Source organism: Idiotropiscis lumnitzeri, chromosome 10 (assembly GCF_059441095.1).
Source record: "Idiotropiscis lumnitzeri isolate Australia: NSW breed Sydney's pygmy pipehorse chromosome 10, RoL_Ilum_1.0, whole genome shotgun sequence".
Taxonomy (NCBI): Eukaryota; Metazoa; Chordata; class Actinopteri; order Syngnathiformes; family Syngnathidae; genus Idiotropiscis; species Idiotropiscis lumnitzeri.
This window is the reverse complement of record NC_142400.1, coordinates 1,565,098-1,580,033: the sequence shown is the minus strand read 5'-3', so window position 1 is coordinate 1,580,033 and position 14,936 is coordinate 1,565,098. Positions and strand designations below refer to the sequence as shown.

Here is a 14,936-nt window from a genome sequence, read left to right as displayed (position 1 = left end):
ATTTTCTTCACTGGTTCATCGGAACTGGGAGAACCATTCGTCATTTGTTGTTTTGCTTTGTTTCCTGTAAAATGAAGCAGACATTGATCCGTTTGACAGCTCATTTAATAATCAACATTAGGGACACATTTCATCAATTTAGATGAATTTCAAGTAAGGTTTCACAATGCTAATGTTGCTAAAATGAGCTAAGCTAAGCTGGCATGCCAGTCAGGTGTTGCTTGTCAGCAACTTGTTGTAGCTCCACCCTCGGCTCTGAAACTCCGCTCTGGTTTTTGGCATCCTGGGTGTGCGGTGAACTCTCGTGACAAGTGGCGGACTTCCTGCGGATACACGCCAGGACTGCGGCCGCCATCAGGAAGCAGATGCAGGTGGCTAGCACCAGGGCCACACCCGCCAGCCTGCCTTGGTAGCCCCGCCTTTCACAGAGCGCAAGTGGCGGCAGAGACGAGGACCCCGGCCAGACGGCCCAGTCCTCCTCCGGGTCGGCACCGGGGCGCACGGATCGCGGTGGGGCCGACGCAATGACGTTGTAGCTGGCGACCGCTTCTGTGTAGCCGTCTTCCTCTGCCTGGCAGCGATACTCACCCAAGGTGTCTGCGCTGGCCAAGAAGTTCAGGCCGCCATCGTCCGATTGGAGGAAAAGTCGCGGCGGGAGGTCTCCGAATCGTGAGGACGTCCACTTCAGCGTACACGACTCCCAAGGTTTGTAGCACCAAAGCTTGACAACTTCATTGACACGCACCACCACATCTGCACACGCCACACACCCGACGCCACGCCACGTCATCAGCGTTTACAACTCGGCGGCCGACTGCTGTTTCTCACTTTTGACGGGAGGGGTGGCACCCCCTTCGCCACATTCCTTTGCCACGTCACCACCCTCCAGGAGTTGAACCCTGACCGGGAAATTTATCTTCAATATGACATGCAAACATCAACAATATGTGAACAACGTGCGCTTACTGCCATATATATCGAACATCATCACTACTCCTTACATGTATTCTTCCTGTTTCTGTTCCTGTTCCGGTTCCCGGTCTTTGACCCTTTTGCGTTCCTGTTCTAGGTCCAACTGGGAGCACCGCTTCCTGCTTCGGCTCCAGCCACAAAGAGGGTCTCTGGCCAATAGGCAGCGTCCGCATGTGCAATGCGTGGCGCATCGAGCCACAGGCACGGCGGTGACGCCGCCCCACGAGCTGACGAACGCCACACCCTGACAAGCCAAATATGCCTTCAGCAAAGACGCCCCGACGACAGGCAGATAGGCGTCCAACTTCTCGTTTACCTTGGAAGCCGACAGCACCAAGGACGTAACGCGCTCGCCGTGCTGCAGCACCGCAATCTCCTCAACGACACGTGGACCCCCCAACGACAGAAACACTTTGTGGAGGAGTCCACTTTCTAGAAACACAAACAAAATCAACTGATCAGATCTGCTTGATGGTTCAACAAAATCATGCGCATTTGCCGATTGCAAGTCAAGACCCAAAAACTAATCACGTGTCTTTGATGTGTTCAGAAACACATGAATGTCTTTGAGGATTGTATAAACAGGAAAAACCAAAGGGAGTAAAAACAACTCTGCGTGGTTTACATTGGAGAGAAAAATGACGGGAGAAGGAAATGCTTTGCGAGTGTGTGTCTTTGAGGCTTACCGGTGAGGAGGAAGAGCAGCTGGTAGCGCCGGCCATCGGCCGCACGCACACTCATGGCCGCCACGTGACTGTAGCGGTGGTGGGCGGAGACCAACAGGGGCCCACCCTGCTCCGGAGCCACGTGGCCGCCCGTCAGGAAGGTCCGCTTCACATCCTCCAGTTGGTTATGCGGCGCCCCCTCCAGGCCACACTGACCGCACACACACAATCATTGGCTACTTCCCAATCACGACACGCCAGAGGTAGCAATAGGTTTCACATTTTGCCAAGTGGGCCTTAGCCAACGGAGTCGAAATAAAAAAAAGTGACTGTGTTGAGAAGCATTCACACATTCGCTACTCCCTGATTACCGCACATGGATTTTTGTATTGTGGACTTGCTGAAACGATGAATCGAATCACAGCTAATATAGCTAACAGAGTGGAACTAAAGAACTGCTTAAATTGGGAATGACTGACTTATTCTTAATCCCTGCAAAGGGATTTCGATATAGTGTTCCGTGGGGCAGAAAAAAAAATCATCGAATACTCCCTACTAACTTGATGTGCTCGATTTCGATATACGAAGACTGCAATTGTTGAGACAGCAAAGTAGGATGGTGAAAATGTTGTTAATGGATGACGGGCTAACCTGCCCCAAGTAGGAACGTTGCACTGGCAGGGGACTCCACTGGTGCGCGTCAGCATCGAAGCGCCTGAAGGGGCCCGAGAACGCTGCCCTGAGGGACGCCAGCCGGAAGGCGCACACCGCCGACTCGGGGCGGAGGGACCTGCGACAGCAACAGGAAGTGGACTAGGTGGCATCCTTGATAGGCAGCTTATGGACACTCTTTGTTCTCACGAGCAAGAGATCTGAGAACACTAGTACAACACCGTGTTTTACTAGTAAGTTACTAGTAGTAACTTACTTTTTTTTTTTACTGTCAGTGCCACTTAGGGTTAAACCTTGAGTTGGATATGGCGTAAATGCTCAAACAGCTGAGGACGTTAACGTCCATGCACTAATAGCCTCTTTGTCCTCAGGAGCAACAGTCACAATTTTGCCACTACTGCCTTTCACAACCTTATGACATTGTTGCACACTAGTAGGACAACGCCCAGAGGTGGTCATTTGTCACCGCTTTAGTCCATCTTGTGAGTTCTCTTCAGTATTTCACGTCCGCCCAGCCAAACGGCGTTGAAACGGACTTACCGGTAAGAAACGGTTGTTCTACCAGAGGACAAAATTGCGCACCACTGCGAGCCGAAGACAGCGTAGAAGAGCGTGTGGGCGGGGTTTCCGTCCTCCGGCGGCGGCGGGAGAACAAAGACATCGCGCAGGACGTCGAAAGGCGGCAGGCAGCGCAACGTGGTCTTCACCAGCGACGTCCACTTCTTCTGCAGGACCTGGTCGCCGCCCACGTCATCCTGCCGCCCGCAACGCAGGTGTGTATTTAGCGTGGGTTGTCGTTTGCTGTGTGCTTAACGTAGCGTCATGTGACGACATGCTCATGTGAGCGCGCGGGAGTCCCTGAACACCTTGCAGACGCTGGCCACGCGCGCCACGCGGAGCTCGTCCCCGACGTTGAACTCCTTGGCCACCTCGCTGAAGAAGAAGAGGACCTTCCTTTGGGTGGCGTCCAGCGCAGAGCCCACAAAGTCGGCCTCTGCAAACAGGAAGTGAAGACGACGGCCATGCGAGGAGGAGCGCGCGCGGTCTCACCTTCCAGCAGGATGGGCGATGACTCCTGACTGACATCCGGGCGTCCGGCTTTGCTGAAGTGGCGCGCGATGAGCGGTGTGACTCCCATGAAGTCGGTCATTGTGGCGGTGAACAACTCGCCGTCTGGGTGGCGCAGTCAGTCAGTCAGGAGGCGGGGCTTATGCATTGGATGGCGGCGCTGTCCAAACCTGTGGCGAGGGCAGCGCTCCTTTGCCACGGGCTGAAGGGGCAGCGAACTCTGGCGACTGGCGGGGGGGTCATGGCCAGGGTGTCAGCGTCCTGCGGGCGGAGGAGGAGTTTTCAAACAGGCATCGTTAAAGTACGTCATAAGCATATTTGAATGGAATCAGCTTTTTTCTGGATGCTTCTTTCCCTTTTTTACAAGACGCTCATCCAGATTTGCTCATTTTTTTCTTCACATCCACAACGGCGCAAAATGCCCTTTTCAAAATGCGTCAAAGCCCTCCATCTCACACCGCAACATTATTGATGACGACACAACATTCGACACGTTCTGGAATCAATTAAACATTTGTGTAATTTTCACCCCACGCATCCATTTTGTGGAGGCAGACGGCCGCATTTACCAGGAAGGCGTCACGCGGGCTGAAGGCGAAGCTGCCGCAGGCGTACACGTGTGAGGCGTTCAGGCGCTGCAACACGCCCACAAAGTTGCCACAGTCTGTCTGCGCACACACGCACGCAAATCAACGTTGATGTGACACCCACCAGGCAGACGTATGAAGAATTTCACAAAGGTCAAAGGTTACCGTGGCGTTCTTCCCTTTGTTCCGGCAAATGTCCACATCCGAGTCCGCAGGACGCCAGGACACCTGCGGAAGGGGAAGATGCGCCGCGGTCAGGCACAGTCAGGAAAAAGCGTCAGCCGCCGGCCCCGTTCGCTCACCTTCCTCTTCAGGGTGATGTCGTCACCGACGCTCACGTCCAATGAGAGCACGGCGTCCCGCGCGCCCACATAGAGCGTGTCGTGGTCGTCACTTAGCAACAGTGCGGTGAAGTTGCGAACGTCAGCCGGTGAGAAGCGCACCAGCGGCCTGTCGGGGGAGTCTGAGCACAAACATGCTTTGCTCGCACACTGTCCACTTCCTGTCTGGGCTCAGACAGGAAGTGGACGGCGGTTTGAGCTGCTGCCCGATGACACGTTGGCAGTTTGATTGACAGCTTTATGGACAAGATTGCGAGGGCTTTTTGTTAGTTAGCGGTCGTCATGACATCAATGAGTGACCGCCTCAATCGGCGTCATCATGATGGTCAGGGTTGCCATGGTTACAAATTCCAGACCATACATCATGTGACCAGGGACCCAATCAGCTGCCAGCAACACTGAAAGTGGAACGACAAGGACTCACTGAAGTGGAAGGAGGCGCGCGGGTGGAGCGGCAAAACGGCGTCCGTCTCGACGGCACCCATCAAGACGGCGGCGAGCAGCAACACGAGCGCGAAGGCCATCGTGAACGCAGCGAGTGATTAGCAACAGGAAAGAACGCCACCACTTCCTGTCAGGTGCCGTCAGAAGGGGGCAGGCCAGCTGATGGCTTGATACCCTCAAACTTCTTGTTTCACTTCTCCACCACCTCTGACAATAAAGGGATTTCTATTCTATTCTATTCTTTACGACAAAAACTGCGAATATCTCTTGGAACATTTTAAAAGACTCTTTTTGACCATTTCCCATCTGCACACATATATGCATACATATAACATTTTTTTTTTCTTCACAAATAGTGTTTTATACGATGTAAACCTCCCCTTCATTGCTGCACGGCAGCGATAAACGATCATCTAAAAAGGAAGCATGTTTAATTTCCGTTTCTGGAAGCGAGCTGTCGTTAGCGCACACACTCGCAAAAGCCCACAATCGGTCTAGAAACGAAGAGCGTTCAGCGCTGTTCCGACAATCCCTAGAAAATGCCCTCTCGTCAAGATAGCCGCAAAAAACAAAACAAAAAAAAAAAACATCCATGCATTATCCGAACTGCACAACAAAAATGTTTATTCTCGAGCTTTTACTACTTATCGACGCTTGTTCCTCATATTTTGCTAGTCAAACACAAAAAGTCGGCACACTACCTCCATATTGGACAAAATCACATCATTTATTTCATCAAGCAGCAACAGAAAGTGACAAAAGAGTCTGTGACATCACTCCCACCGTTGCGGTTTTTTCCCATATTTGATATTTTTTCCTACAAAAAACAGACAAAAAAACCCATAAAAAACAAAAAATGGACTTCATTTAGTCCTCCATTCGACAGTTAAGTCCTTCTCCTGCTAAGGCGTGGCTGTAGGTGGGCGTGGCTTCCTGTAGACAGCCAATGAAAAGCGGCCGCTGTTTTGCCAAGAAGGCACTGCAATATGCAAGCTCCACCAGCAGGGGGCGCTGCCTTGTCACCGTCGGTCTGGTCTGGGCGGAATTGTGGGACGTGACGGAGGAGGACGACGGCCGCCACGACTGGAAAAAAATAGAAATCAAGTCACGCTTCCGAATTTCATCATCATCGACATGCGAACAGGCTAACGTGCTTAGCTGAGTTTGGTTCCAACCTGTTAGCAGATGCTGTAGACGCAACGGTCAGATGGGGGCGAGGCGGAAGAAGCGACGACGGCTTTTTGGGCACTGCTGGTTTGGGCGGAAGTGTTGAAGCCTGACAAGAGAATTTGTGGGAAATGAGATCCCGCACGCATGTATGCGTGTCCCACATGCCCGGAAAATGCCAAGAGGCGTGCTTGTACCTGATGGGGTGAGACCGGGTCAGGGGGGAGGGGCTTAGTGGGCGGAGCCGGTCGGCTCGCTAGCAGCTGAACATTAGCGAAGGCACGGACGGACAAAGAAGAAGAATAAAGTCAGGAAACGGGCTCATGCTGATATGCGTGTGAAGTCGTGAAAATTGGCACAAGCAGTCTCAACAACTCCGGCTCGGCGGACGTGTAATTCAAACAGGAAGTAGAAAAATAGCAACCTTTACAAGCATTCATAATTGATTCTTGATCAATAATGTCATCTTCTGGTTCAAAGATTGTTTGACATATGGACCAATCAGAGCACCCCCCCCTTCTGTGACCTGACTTCATTCAAGTTCTGCCAGCAGGAAGAAGTCCCTCATAGTTTGTGGGCTGCCAATCAATGGTCAGCATTCTCCCGCTCCAACCAATCAACGGTCAGTGTGCCTCGGGTCCAAACAACGGTTCCTACCTGAACGCCTCTGGCGGGAGGGGCGGGCGGAAGAGGCTTGGTGGGCGGAGCCGGATGACATTCGGACCGCTGAAGTCACAACAACAAAGGAGCTGAAATTTTAGGGCGCACGCACGCAGCTACACTTCCCAACTCGCTACTGGAACATTCTTTGTTCTGTGTCCGAGAACAACCGTGACCAAACACTTGGAAGGCATTCCAACACTTCTTGGAAGCAACGCAACATCATCTAAAAGCCTTCTTCAACATTCAAAAATGCCGCAACAAGGTCGAGCACAATCAGAGGTGGGCAGTGGTCAGTGCTTTAGTCTGTCTGTGATTTCTCGTCGCCATTTCAGGTTTGCCCAATCGGTCTGAAAATGGCATCGAGAACGGACTTACTGGAATCACGTCACACGCAGGTGTCGCACATTTGACACGCAGCCAAATAACTACAAAATAAAAGATTTTTATATCTCTCATTCCCCCACATCTGATGTGTCGTTTTATTCTATTGCTTTATGATTTTTTTTTCTTAATTTGTCTGCGTCTGCTTGTGCGACGTAGAAATATTGACAGGAACTTAGTGACGCACTGACGATCCCCACCTCTGAGCACAACAAAAAAATTCCACACACTATTCTAGAACGCTGCAACATGAGAACATTCTAGTAGCGATGGGCCTAATGAAGCGGGGCTTCGGAGTATATCTCGAGCGTGTATCGGGTCCCCCAAAAAAAAGACAGATGACTAGCACAACCCAACAAAACTTCGACAGCATTCTAGAACACGTGCAACTTTCGACAAACTACACAGCATCCGAACGAGAATGTGCCGAAATTCTAGAAGCTTCGATTAGATCTGGAGATTCTGGAACATTGCAACATTCTATGCAGTTTTTTAGAAAATGACAACGTACTACAATTCATTCTAGAACACAGCACACAACAATTGGAAGCGATAACGAGAACATTCTAGAACATTACTCCGACTCTAAAAGACATTTCAGGACCACAACAGCCTGGAATTCTCACGTGAAAAACGTGGCACACGACACAACATTCTGGAACATTCGCACGCTCCGCAGGGAAAGGCATTCGAACACTCAACAAGTCTACGGCCCAGCACATTCTAGAAGCCATTAGAACATGCGACAGTCCAGCAAGCGGATGGCGTGACGCAGACAGGAAGTGGTCGTGCCAGTTTACCTGCCGTGGAGGGTTTAGTGGGGGGACGGGGGGGAGTGGCTTAGTGGGAGGAGCAGGCCTGTCGGCAAGCTGATTGGAGAGAAGACAGGAAGTAGAAGAGTGACAGCGTGCACATGCGGCGCCGTCCTGTGATTTTGACTGTCCTACCTCCTTGAGGGGCGGAGTCTCAGGGAGGTCCGATGATGACGCCGCGTTGGCGTCAAACCTCAGCGGGCGAACTTGATCGACGTTGCGGTCTGAACTGCGCTCCGTCGCCGGAGTCCTGGACAACCGTTGCATGATGTTCTCATGTCGAAACTCGCGCGAGCGCACACACGCACAAGTTTACCTGTTGTGTGCAGATTTGGGAAAAAGTTTGCTGCCTCCCAAAGCGAAACACGCACGACGGATGCGAGGGAAGCGTAAAGCAAGGAAGAGGAGCAGTGCCGGCAGGATGATGAGGAAGAGCACCAGCAGGGCCACCAGAACCGGATCGGACTCTGCGCGCACACACACACACACAAAACACACTAAAGTGTGTACGTGCGTTTGCTTTGGATGTTTTGTGTGATTTGTGTTTTATGCGGACGTAAATTGTCTGCATTTATCAGCGTGTCGTTTGCACATGTGTGTGTGTACCCATGACGGCTCGCGTGGGCCCGCTGTCCACACTGCCCCCGTGTCCGGCGTAGGCGCAGTCAGGCGGCGCCCATCCGGCTCGGCAGTGACAGTTGTTGTTGCTGTTGCAGACCTGAAAGACAGGAAGGGCTGAGCGGTCGCCACGACGACGGGCTGTGGCCAAGCGGGCGACGGCCACTCACGCCGTGATCGTTGCACTTCCTGCGGCACTCGTCCACGCCAAAGACGGACACGTCCTGACACTTGTGGTCCAAGCAGGCCTGGAAATACAACGCAAAGACGATGACGTGCATTTGAAACAGCTCTGCTTTGGGAGAAAGTCTGTTTAGCTTGATGCGAACAAGCAAAAGAAAACGTCACACGCGTATCATATTCTGTAAGAAATATGACCACAACTCTAAGAACTTGATTGACTGGACTTATGTTGAATCTGAACCAAAAAGGATTGTAAACCTGACACATTGCTCTATTTTGGCGAAAGTAAGCAGGTTTGGAGGTCACGGATGGGATGGGTCCGACCTTGCCAAGCCCGCAGGCGGTGCCCTGGGCCACAGAGGCCGGGTCGGACACGTCGTCCCCCAAGTGGAAGACAGTCCCGCGGCACACCAGGTCTCGGAGGTCGAAGCGCACGGTGGTGGTCAGGATCTCCGTGTTGGTGCCCAGCAGGGGGCGCTCCAAGCCGCCCTGGCACTGGATCCTACCGCACTGTACGTCACTGCAACACAACACATGGGAAGTGACCCACCACCAAACGTCACACACACAGACACACACGTCCACTGACTTGGGTGCGCAGGCAACGTAGGACCCGTTGGCAAGCTGGCCACAGTTTCCATATTTGTTTCCTTGCTTGTTGACGGACGAGAAGCAGACGGCCGGTGCAGCGGTGGCATCTGTCCAGGCGGGGGCGCCGTTAGATTTTCTCACATCTCACCACTGAGTGGTGAACTTCGCGTGACTTACTGGGTCCCCAAAGCGTCTGGCACTGCAAACGCATGCTGGTGCAGGTGCCGCCGTAGCAGTAGGCGGCGCCGTCCTCGCAGGGCTCACCGTTCTGAACGTAGACATTGGGCGGGCAGAAGGGGGAGGAGCCCGTGCAGAACTCGGGCAGGTCGCACTCGCCGATGGGCTCCCGGCACACGGATCCCGCTGCACGCAGCTGCGGACGCCATGAGATCCTAAGTCGGAAGCGGAGGACGCAGACCAAACGTTGAAAGGGCTTCACCCACCTGGCAGTCCTGGCAGCAGACGCCGTCGGACGAACAGCGGGCGCCGGGTCGCAGCCGGCACGTAGCTGCGTCGCAGCAGGGGTCCCGGCACTCCTGACCGATCAGAGCACAGCGGGCCATCGTTAGGCATGAGCCTCGCCCGTGGCGCTTAAGTCGACTGGGCGCGTACCTCCAGCAGGCCGCAGTCGCACTCCTCGCCGGGTTCCACGTAGAGATTGCCGCAGCGGGGCCCGCCCAAGAGGCGCTCGGGCGGCGGCACGTTGAACAGGCACATGCCGCCCCCCCGCAGCAGACTGACCGACAGGTCGGACGCGCTGCAGCTGCTGAACTGCTGGCCTGGCAGGAACCTGCGCCAAGGGATGGGGGCGGGGCAACGGGGAAGGGGGTTTAAGGCGGCAAGTCCACAGCATGTCGGCAGGAAGTCGAAAGCAAGTCAGCAAGGAGTCAACAGGAAAGCAACAGCACGTCAAAAGAATGTTAGCAGGGCGTCAACAGGGCGGGGAGGCGGCGGGGTTAGGTCAGGGTTGCGTCGGCGAGAGCGGTGCCGACCCAGTGGAAGGTTCCATGATGCAGCCGCCCATGCGGGGCTGGTTATCACAGCGGCATCGCCGTTCGCGGCTGTCGTGGCTCATCCCCAGGTTGTGTCCCAACTCGTGAGCCACCGTGGACGCCACGCCCAGGACGCTGACCAGGTGGTCCTGCTCACAACGGCGGCGGGTTGCTACCGAGACTGATGATGATGATGATGATGATGATGATGCGCTAGTCGCGCCACTCACCACGTTGACGCCTCCTGAGCGGTCTCTGGAGCACATGGACGCCTGCGCCGCCATGCCCACCGTCGTGCCGTCCAAGGCGTTGCCCCTGCGCCACATTGGCACAAAGTCAAGAGGAAGGAGGTCAGCAGGAAGTCAGATGAAGGTCAACACTAGTGATAGACCGATTATCGAGGCCGATATATGGCATTTTGCCCGATTATCGGCATTGGCCTTTCTTTTTAACTTTCAAGGCTGATAAATTAAAAGTTGTTTTTTTTTGGCTCGCTGCAGCCCACTTCTCTCTCCCTCTGCTGTGCTGGTGGCCCTGCCGGCAGAAGCAGTTTGCGATAAGAAATGCAGATAAGCCTGGGAGCTCTTTGCACCTTTTGTTCGACTTTTAAAACTAAGTTTTCTAAGATTTAAAAAAAGTTTTAATATTTTGTAAATCACTAAAGGTAATAAACATGTGCTTAAAGGCAAGTAAACAAAATGTGTTTCTTCAAAATTTCTACCCAATTTGACCCCTTTTTTCAACAAATGAATATCGGTCACCGGCTTCCATGACTACTAATAATCGGCACGGCCCTGAAAAAAGCATATCGGTCTATCGCTAGTCAACACGCGTCGGCGGGCGTACATGACGAGCTGAGCGTTGTCGTGGCGAAGGCGCGGCAGGAGCTCCTTGGTCCGCCACTGCAGGAAGTTGTTGAGCGTGGCGCTGGGGTTCTTCTCCACACGGATCTTGTCGCGGTCGCTCCACACCTCCAAACCCGTCAGCGCCACACGCACCTTCAGAGGCCTGTAGTACTGGCGCACGCGCGCGCACACACATGCAGCGTGTTTTCGGGGTTCCGAAGTTGTGGTCATGCTGGCAGCAGGTTCAAAAGGTCTCACCCAGTCCACCTGATTGGCCACATCTAGCAGGCGGTAGATGATGGTCTTGTTGTTCTTCTGGTAGTTCAAGAACTGCACAACAACAAGAAGGTTGGTCGCGGCAATAAGCACAGCGCGGCGGTCCATCAAGTGCCACTCGCCTCCTGGTGGTCGGCCACCAACACCAGCTCGATGTATTTGGTCTCCGATAGGATGTCCCTCTTAATCTGCACGCACAAAGCGTGCTCAGGAGGAGGCCGGTCACATTGCGCCGCGCCGCGTCGCGTCGTGTTGTGTCGCGTTCCTTACCCTGTGTTGCGTGCGCGTACTGGTGCGGTCTTTGCGGGCGTCGGCGCCGCCGTGCAAAACGCCGCAGCCTCGGGCAGCTTCCTCGGCCACGTGAGCGCCGGAGAAGATCAGGTGGTCTCCGTCTTCTTCTTCAACTCCCGCTCCGCTGGCCCCACCTCCTTCGCCGCTCGCCGCCAAGCCGTGGCCGAGCTCCTGAGGCTGAACCTCAAAACTCAACGAGGAGTTGACGGCGATCACGCCACTGAAGAGGAAAAAGACCATTGATGATGATGATGATGACGTCATCGCTTTTCACACACTCGGTGGCGGTCAGTCGGGGCCAGCAAGACTTTTTTTCTGCAGGCCTCAACATTTCGACAAGAGCCATCGTCGCATTTCGACAGTATGTCACGTTAAAGCAACTTTTAGATCTTGGAAAGGGGCGTGGTGGAAAAGAGCTAGAAACGGTTTGAATGTCGTCTACCCTCGGCCTTCAAAGTCACTCCATGCAACTTTAGATTCCGCAACAATGAGACTCTTTATTCAACCAATACCAGTTCAAATTTGTCCGCATTGGTGATGTCATCAATTTCCCATCCCGACCGCTTGGACGTAGCAAACAAGTTAAACTCACGATCCGCACAAAAGGAACGCATTCATCAATCAACATCTCTGAAGGATTTTAAAAAAACATTTGTAGTGAACTGCTGCAGGTGATGTACGGAGCACAGCTCCTGTTTTTTTTCTAAAATTGATCGTTTGCGTCGAGCACAAAAGGCGGATTAAGTCGGCCAAGTCCCCGCTGAAGGCCGAGCGAGCAAACGCAGCGCCGGCAACAAGTTGCTGGAGATGAAAAATGTAACGTGCACGTGTCCGGGAACAATGAAGAATTGTGCGGCGCTGACGCTCGAGCAAATCCGTTAATCCTTCAGCGCTGAGAGTTCGCCACAAAGCACTCGGAAGACTCACCGCAGACCGGAGCAGGTGCTGATTGCCACTCTGGAGCTCGGGAATCCTCTTACGTTGCCGTGGTAATAACAATGCGTCTGTGGACACAAACAAAAACGGATCAGCTCGTCTTCAGAAGGTCAGCCCGTCAGACGGAGTGCTGCGTTCAGGGACTCACCACAGGGTCGTCCGTCACGGAAAATCCCGTGCCATTGGGCAGGTAGAAGAAGACATTTGGCGCTTTGGGCAAGAGGTCACTGAGGACAAAGCACACGACGGCTGTCAGCGCAAAGTCGTGTCCAGCTCATGCGAATCCATCTGCGCTCACTCACTGGTTCTTCTGCAGGTCCAGGACGAGGAACTCGCCTCGGATCTTTAGGCCACATTGGAGATGCTCCGGGTGACCGTCCTGAAAACAACCGCAATCCACCGGGACCGAGTCAAGTCAAATTAATTAATTAAGTCAAATTAATTAATTAAGTCAAATTAATTAATTAATTAATTAATCGCAGAAAGGTCTTAATGTGCCCGAATAATAACAACATCCCCTGATTAAATAAATAACATAAATAACCTTGACCCGAGGCCCACGACCAATCAGGACGGACACTCTGGATGTGAGTGAGCATGTCAAACAACATGATTGGCTTTTCCTGATCTTTGAAGTGAAACGACTTCCTGTCTGACGGGCGCTGGGCAGGAAGTAGGTTGTTTTTCTTGAAATTGGGATTATTTTTCAAGATGGTGACATCACGCGGGAAGTCAACTGGCTACAATAAATTCCACGACATGATGAACGTCCCGCCTCTCATCATCCTGTGTTTGTGTGCGGGTGTGCGGGTGCGGTCCATGCGCGAGTCTGTGTGTCTGTGTGTGTGTGTGTGTTGGGGGAATTCTACAGGAAGTGATCTCAGACGTGTGCGTCCTCACGCCCTCTTTCTGGAACGTTCTGAGAGGTCATGTCATGTGACTCACAAAGCTGACATCATCCTCATAGCCATGAAGAAGATGAGGATCGGGGCGTACCTGACCTTAACACTAAAAAATTTTCTCTCAAACACACACACACACGTGCTATAACCGTGATCAACCAACAAATCCAAGCAATGAGAATAATTTCAACCTGCTCTGACCTGCAGTGCTTCCTTTAGGCTCCGCCTCTGCCCGCCCACCAACACGTAAGGTTGAGTCCTCTCCAGCAGGGGGCGCCGCCATCCCACATCACCTGTTAGCAGTACAAAGACACACACTTGGACCACTTTTTGACACTTCAGGCTTCTTTATACACCCTTGGGCGACGATGGCGCATAATTTGCCCACACACGTTGTTTTGAAGATGTGCTGCAGTTTCACTCCAAGTCGATAGGTGTCGCTGTGGCTAAAAAGAAGCCTTTACATTGGATTGAAGAAGTCTGCCCACACCCCAGAACCCCACACAAAAGCCTACCAGAACAGCTTAATTTCATTTGAGGTTATTTAGGGGCACAACACGGCCACAAACCGATTATAAAGGATGTGCCCATTTAAGCCCAAATGGGATCAGTTATCAACTTCATTCAGCAGACTCGTGGTCCATTAAAAGACTCACACAGTAAAATATTTAAGAAAAGAAATATTAACAATTTAAAATAAGGATTATGCATCTTGTTCCCTTTGTGATATCACAAAAAAAGTTACAATTGAACAGGGCGGGTTGACTAAATATCCCCTGGATAAACACGCATTCATTCACCTAAACACGCACACACTCACAACCTGTTTTTTTTAATACGCTTAAACCTCTTGACAAACACTCAAGTTTGTTTTGTTTAGCACATTTAAACCGCTTAGGACACACACACTACTGTAACACACACTTTGCTGTAACACACTTAAACTTCTTATGGAGCGTGCGCGACACGCGCACGCGAGTTCTCCTGACCTCTCAGATTTGACTTGATAGTAACAGCACGTGACGTGTCTTGTCTTGACGTTATCAAATCTTTAATCCCGCCTCACATCGTGACACCGTGCGCGCGCGTTACCTATGGGGTGGTGTCCGGGTGGCGGCGTTGCGTTCAATGTCCAGGCGTCCGTGAACGCCCCACCGGCACCGAGCAGCAAGAGTACAAGTGGCGCCAAAAGTGGCATCATCTCGCCGCCATGGCTGACTTCCGGTCATCGTGTGGACGAGCCGCCATGCTTGTGGAGCGCTACATCCGTTGGACGGAATAAAGTTTCGTAGGTGGTCTGTCACGCGTCGTCCACCCGCACCGGCGAGTCACAAGTAGAAGGCGAAGGTTGCGCGTGTGGTGCGCTTCGGTCTACAAACGAGACTTGTCCGTTACGTCCGCAGACTGTCAGCTTGAGACGTGTTTATAACGGACCTTAGTGGTGACGTCACCCACCGAGTCAAGCCACTCCACCTTACAGGAAGCCGCGAGATAGGCCTTCAAAATAAAGGCGAGCGGATTATTTCAAAT

The 14,936-nt window shown here is 52.6% G+C and overlaps 2 protein-coding genes across 9 annotated transcripts; both read right to left on the bottom strand.

Annotated features, from left to right (window-relative positions):
• Nucleotides 1-87: 87 nt before the first annotated feature.
• On the bottom strand, nt 88-4,868 carry LOC148328504 (semaphorin-4A-like). 3 transcript variants are annotated; one of them, XM_088307059.1, is made up of 14 exons: nt 4,730-4,868; nt 4,267-4,427; nt 4,130-4,192; nt 3,947-4,045; nt 3,548-3,638; nt 3,360-3,482; nt 3,176-3,303; nt 2,892-3,064; nt 2,289-2,427; nt 1,659-1,848; nt 1,289-1,404; nt 1,002-1,216; nt 829-899; nt 88-753 (listed from the first exon to the last, which is right to left on the bottom strand). In XM_088307059.1, the coding sequence occupies exons 1-14, from the start codon at nt 4,827-4,829 to the stop codon at nt 194-196; spliced, it is 2,229 nt and encodes a 742-aa protein (XP_088163185.1). In that variant the 5' UTR covers nt 4,830-4,868; the 3' UTR covers nt 88-193. The 3 variants fall into 3 exon arrangements, 2 of the variants coding, with proteins under 2 accessions (XP_088163185.1, XP_088163186.1); XR_015845621.1 differs by having other exon boundaries at nt 692-753; nt 829-916; XM_088307060.1 differs by lacking the exon at nt 88-753 and having other exon boundaries at nt 787-916.
• A 587-nt stretch (nt 4,869-5,455) lies between these two features.
• adam15 (ADAM metallopeptidase domain 15) lies at nt 5,456-14,869 on the bottom strand. 6 transcript variants are annotated; one of them, XM_088306495.1, is made up of 25 exons: nt 14,499-14,869; nt 13,608-13,699; nt 12,807-12,883; nt 12,653-12,731; nt 12,496-12,572; nt 11,548-11,788; nt 11,400-11,465; nt 11,260-11,331; nt 11,003-11,172; nt 10,387-10,471; nt 10,157-10,305; nt 9,777-9,954; nt 9,608-9,700; nt 9,342-9,537; nt 9,163-9,271; nt 8,898-9,093; nt 8,561-8,638; nt 8,379-8,490; nt 8,089-8,239; nt 7,908-8,022; nt 7,761-7,829; nt 6,574-6,642; nt 6,114-6,179; nt 5,925-6,025; nt 5,456-5,832 (listed from the first exon to the last, which is right to left on the bottom strand). In XM_088306495.1, the coding sequence occupies exons 1-25, from the start codon at nt 14,605-14,607 to the stop codon at nt 5,769-5,771; spliced, it is 2,814 nt and encodes a 937-aa protein (XP_088162621.1). In that variant the 5' UTR covers nt 14,608-14,869; the 3' UTR covers nt 5,456-5,768. The 6 variants fall into 6 exon arrangements, with proteins under 6 accessions (XP_088162621.1, XP_088162620.1, XP_088162622.1 ...); XM_088306494.1 differs by having other exon boundaries at nt 8,898-9,271; XM_088306496.1 differs by lacking the exon at nt 6,574-6,642.
• Between the last annotated feature and the right edge of the window lie 67 nt (nt 14,870-14,936).

What these genes read in the sequence shown, in the direction of transcription:
- LOC148328504 (XM_088307059.1), bottom strand. Translation starts at nt 4,829, where the DNA reads ATGGCCTTCGCGCTCGTGTTGCTGCTCGCCGCCGTCTTGATGGGTGCC. An exon ending in GAGCGCTGCCCTCGCCACAG is followed by an intron (nt 3,483 to 3,547) that starts GTTTGGACAGCG and finishes TGCGCCACCCAG; the next exon opens with ACGGCGAGTTGTTCACCGCC. An exon ending in GCTGTCTTCGGCTCGCAGTG is followed by an intron (nt 2,428 to 2,891) that starts GTGCGCAATTTT and finishes TTGCTGTCGCAG; the next exon opens with GTCCCTCCGCCCCGAGTCGG.
- adam15 (XM_088306494.1), bottom strand. Translation starts at nt 14,607, where the DNA reads ATGATGCCACTTTTGGCGCCACTTGTACTCTTGCTGCTCGGTGCCGGT. An exon ending in GCGACTGCGGCCTGCTGGAG is followed by an intron (nt 9,701 to 9,776) that starts GTACGCGCCCAG and finishes CTGATCGGTCAG; the next exon opens with GAGTGCCGGGACCCCTGCTG. An exon ending in CCCAAATCTGCACACAACAG is followed by an intron (nt 8,023 to 8,088) that starts GTAAACTTGTGC and finishes ACGGTTGTCCAG; the next exon opens with GACTCCGGCGACGGAGCGCA.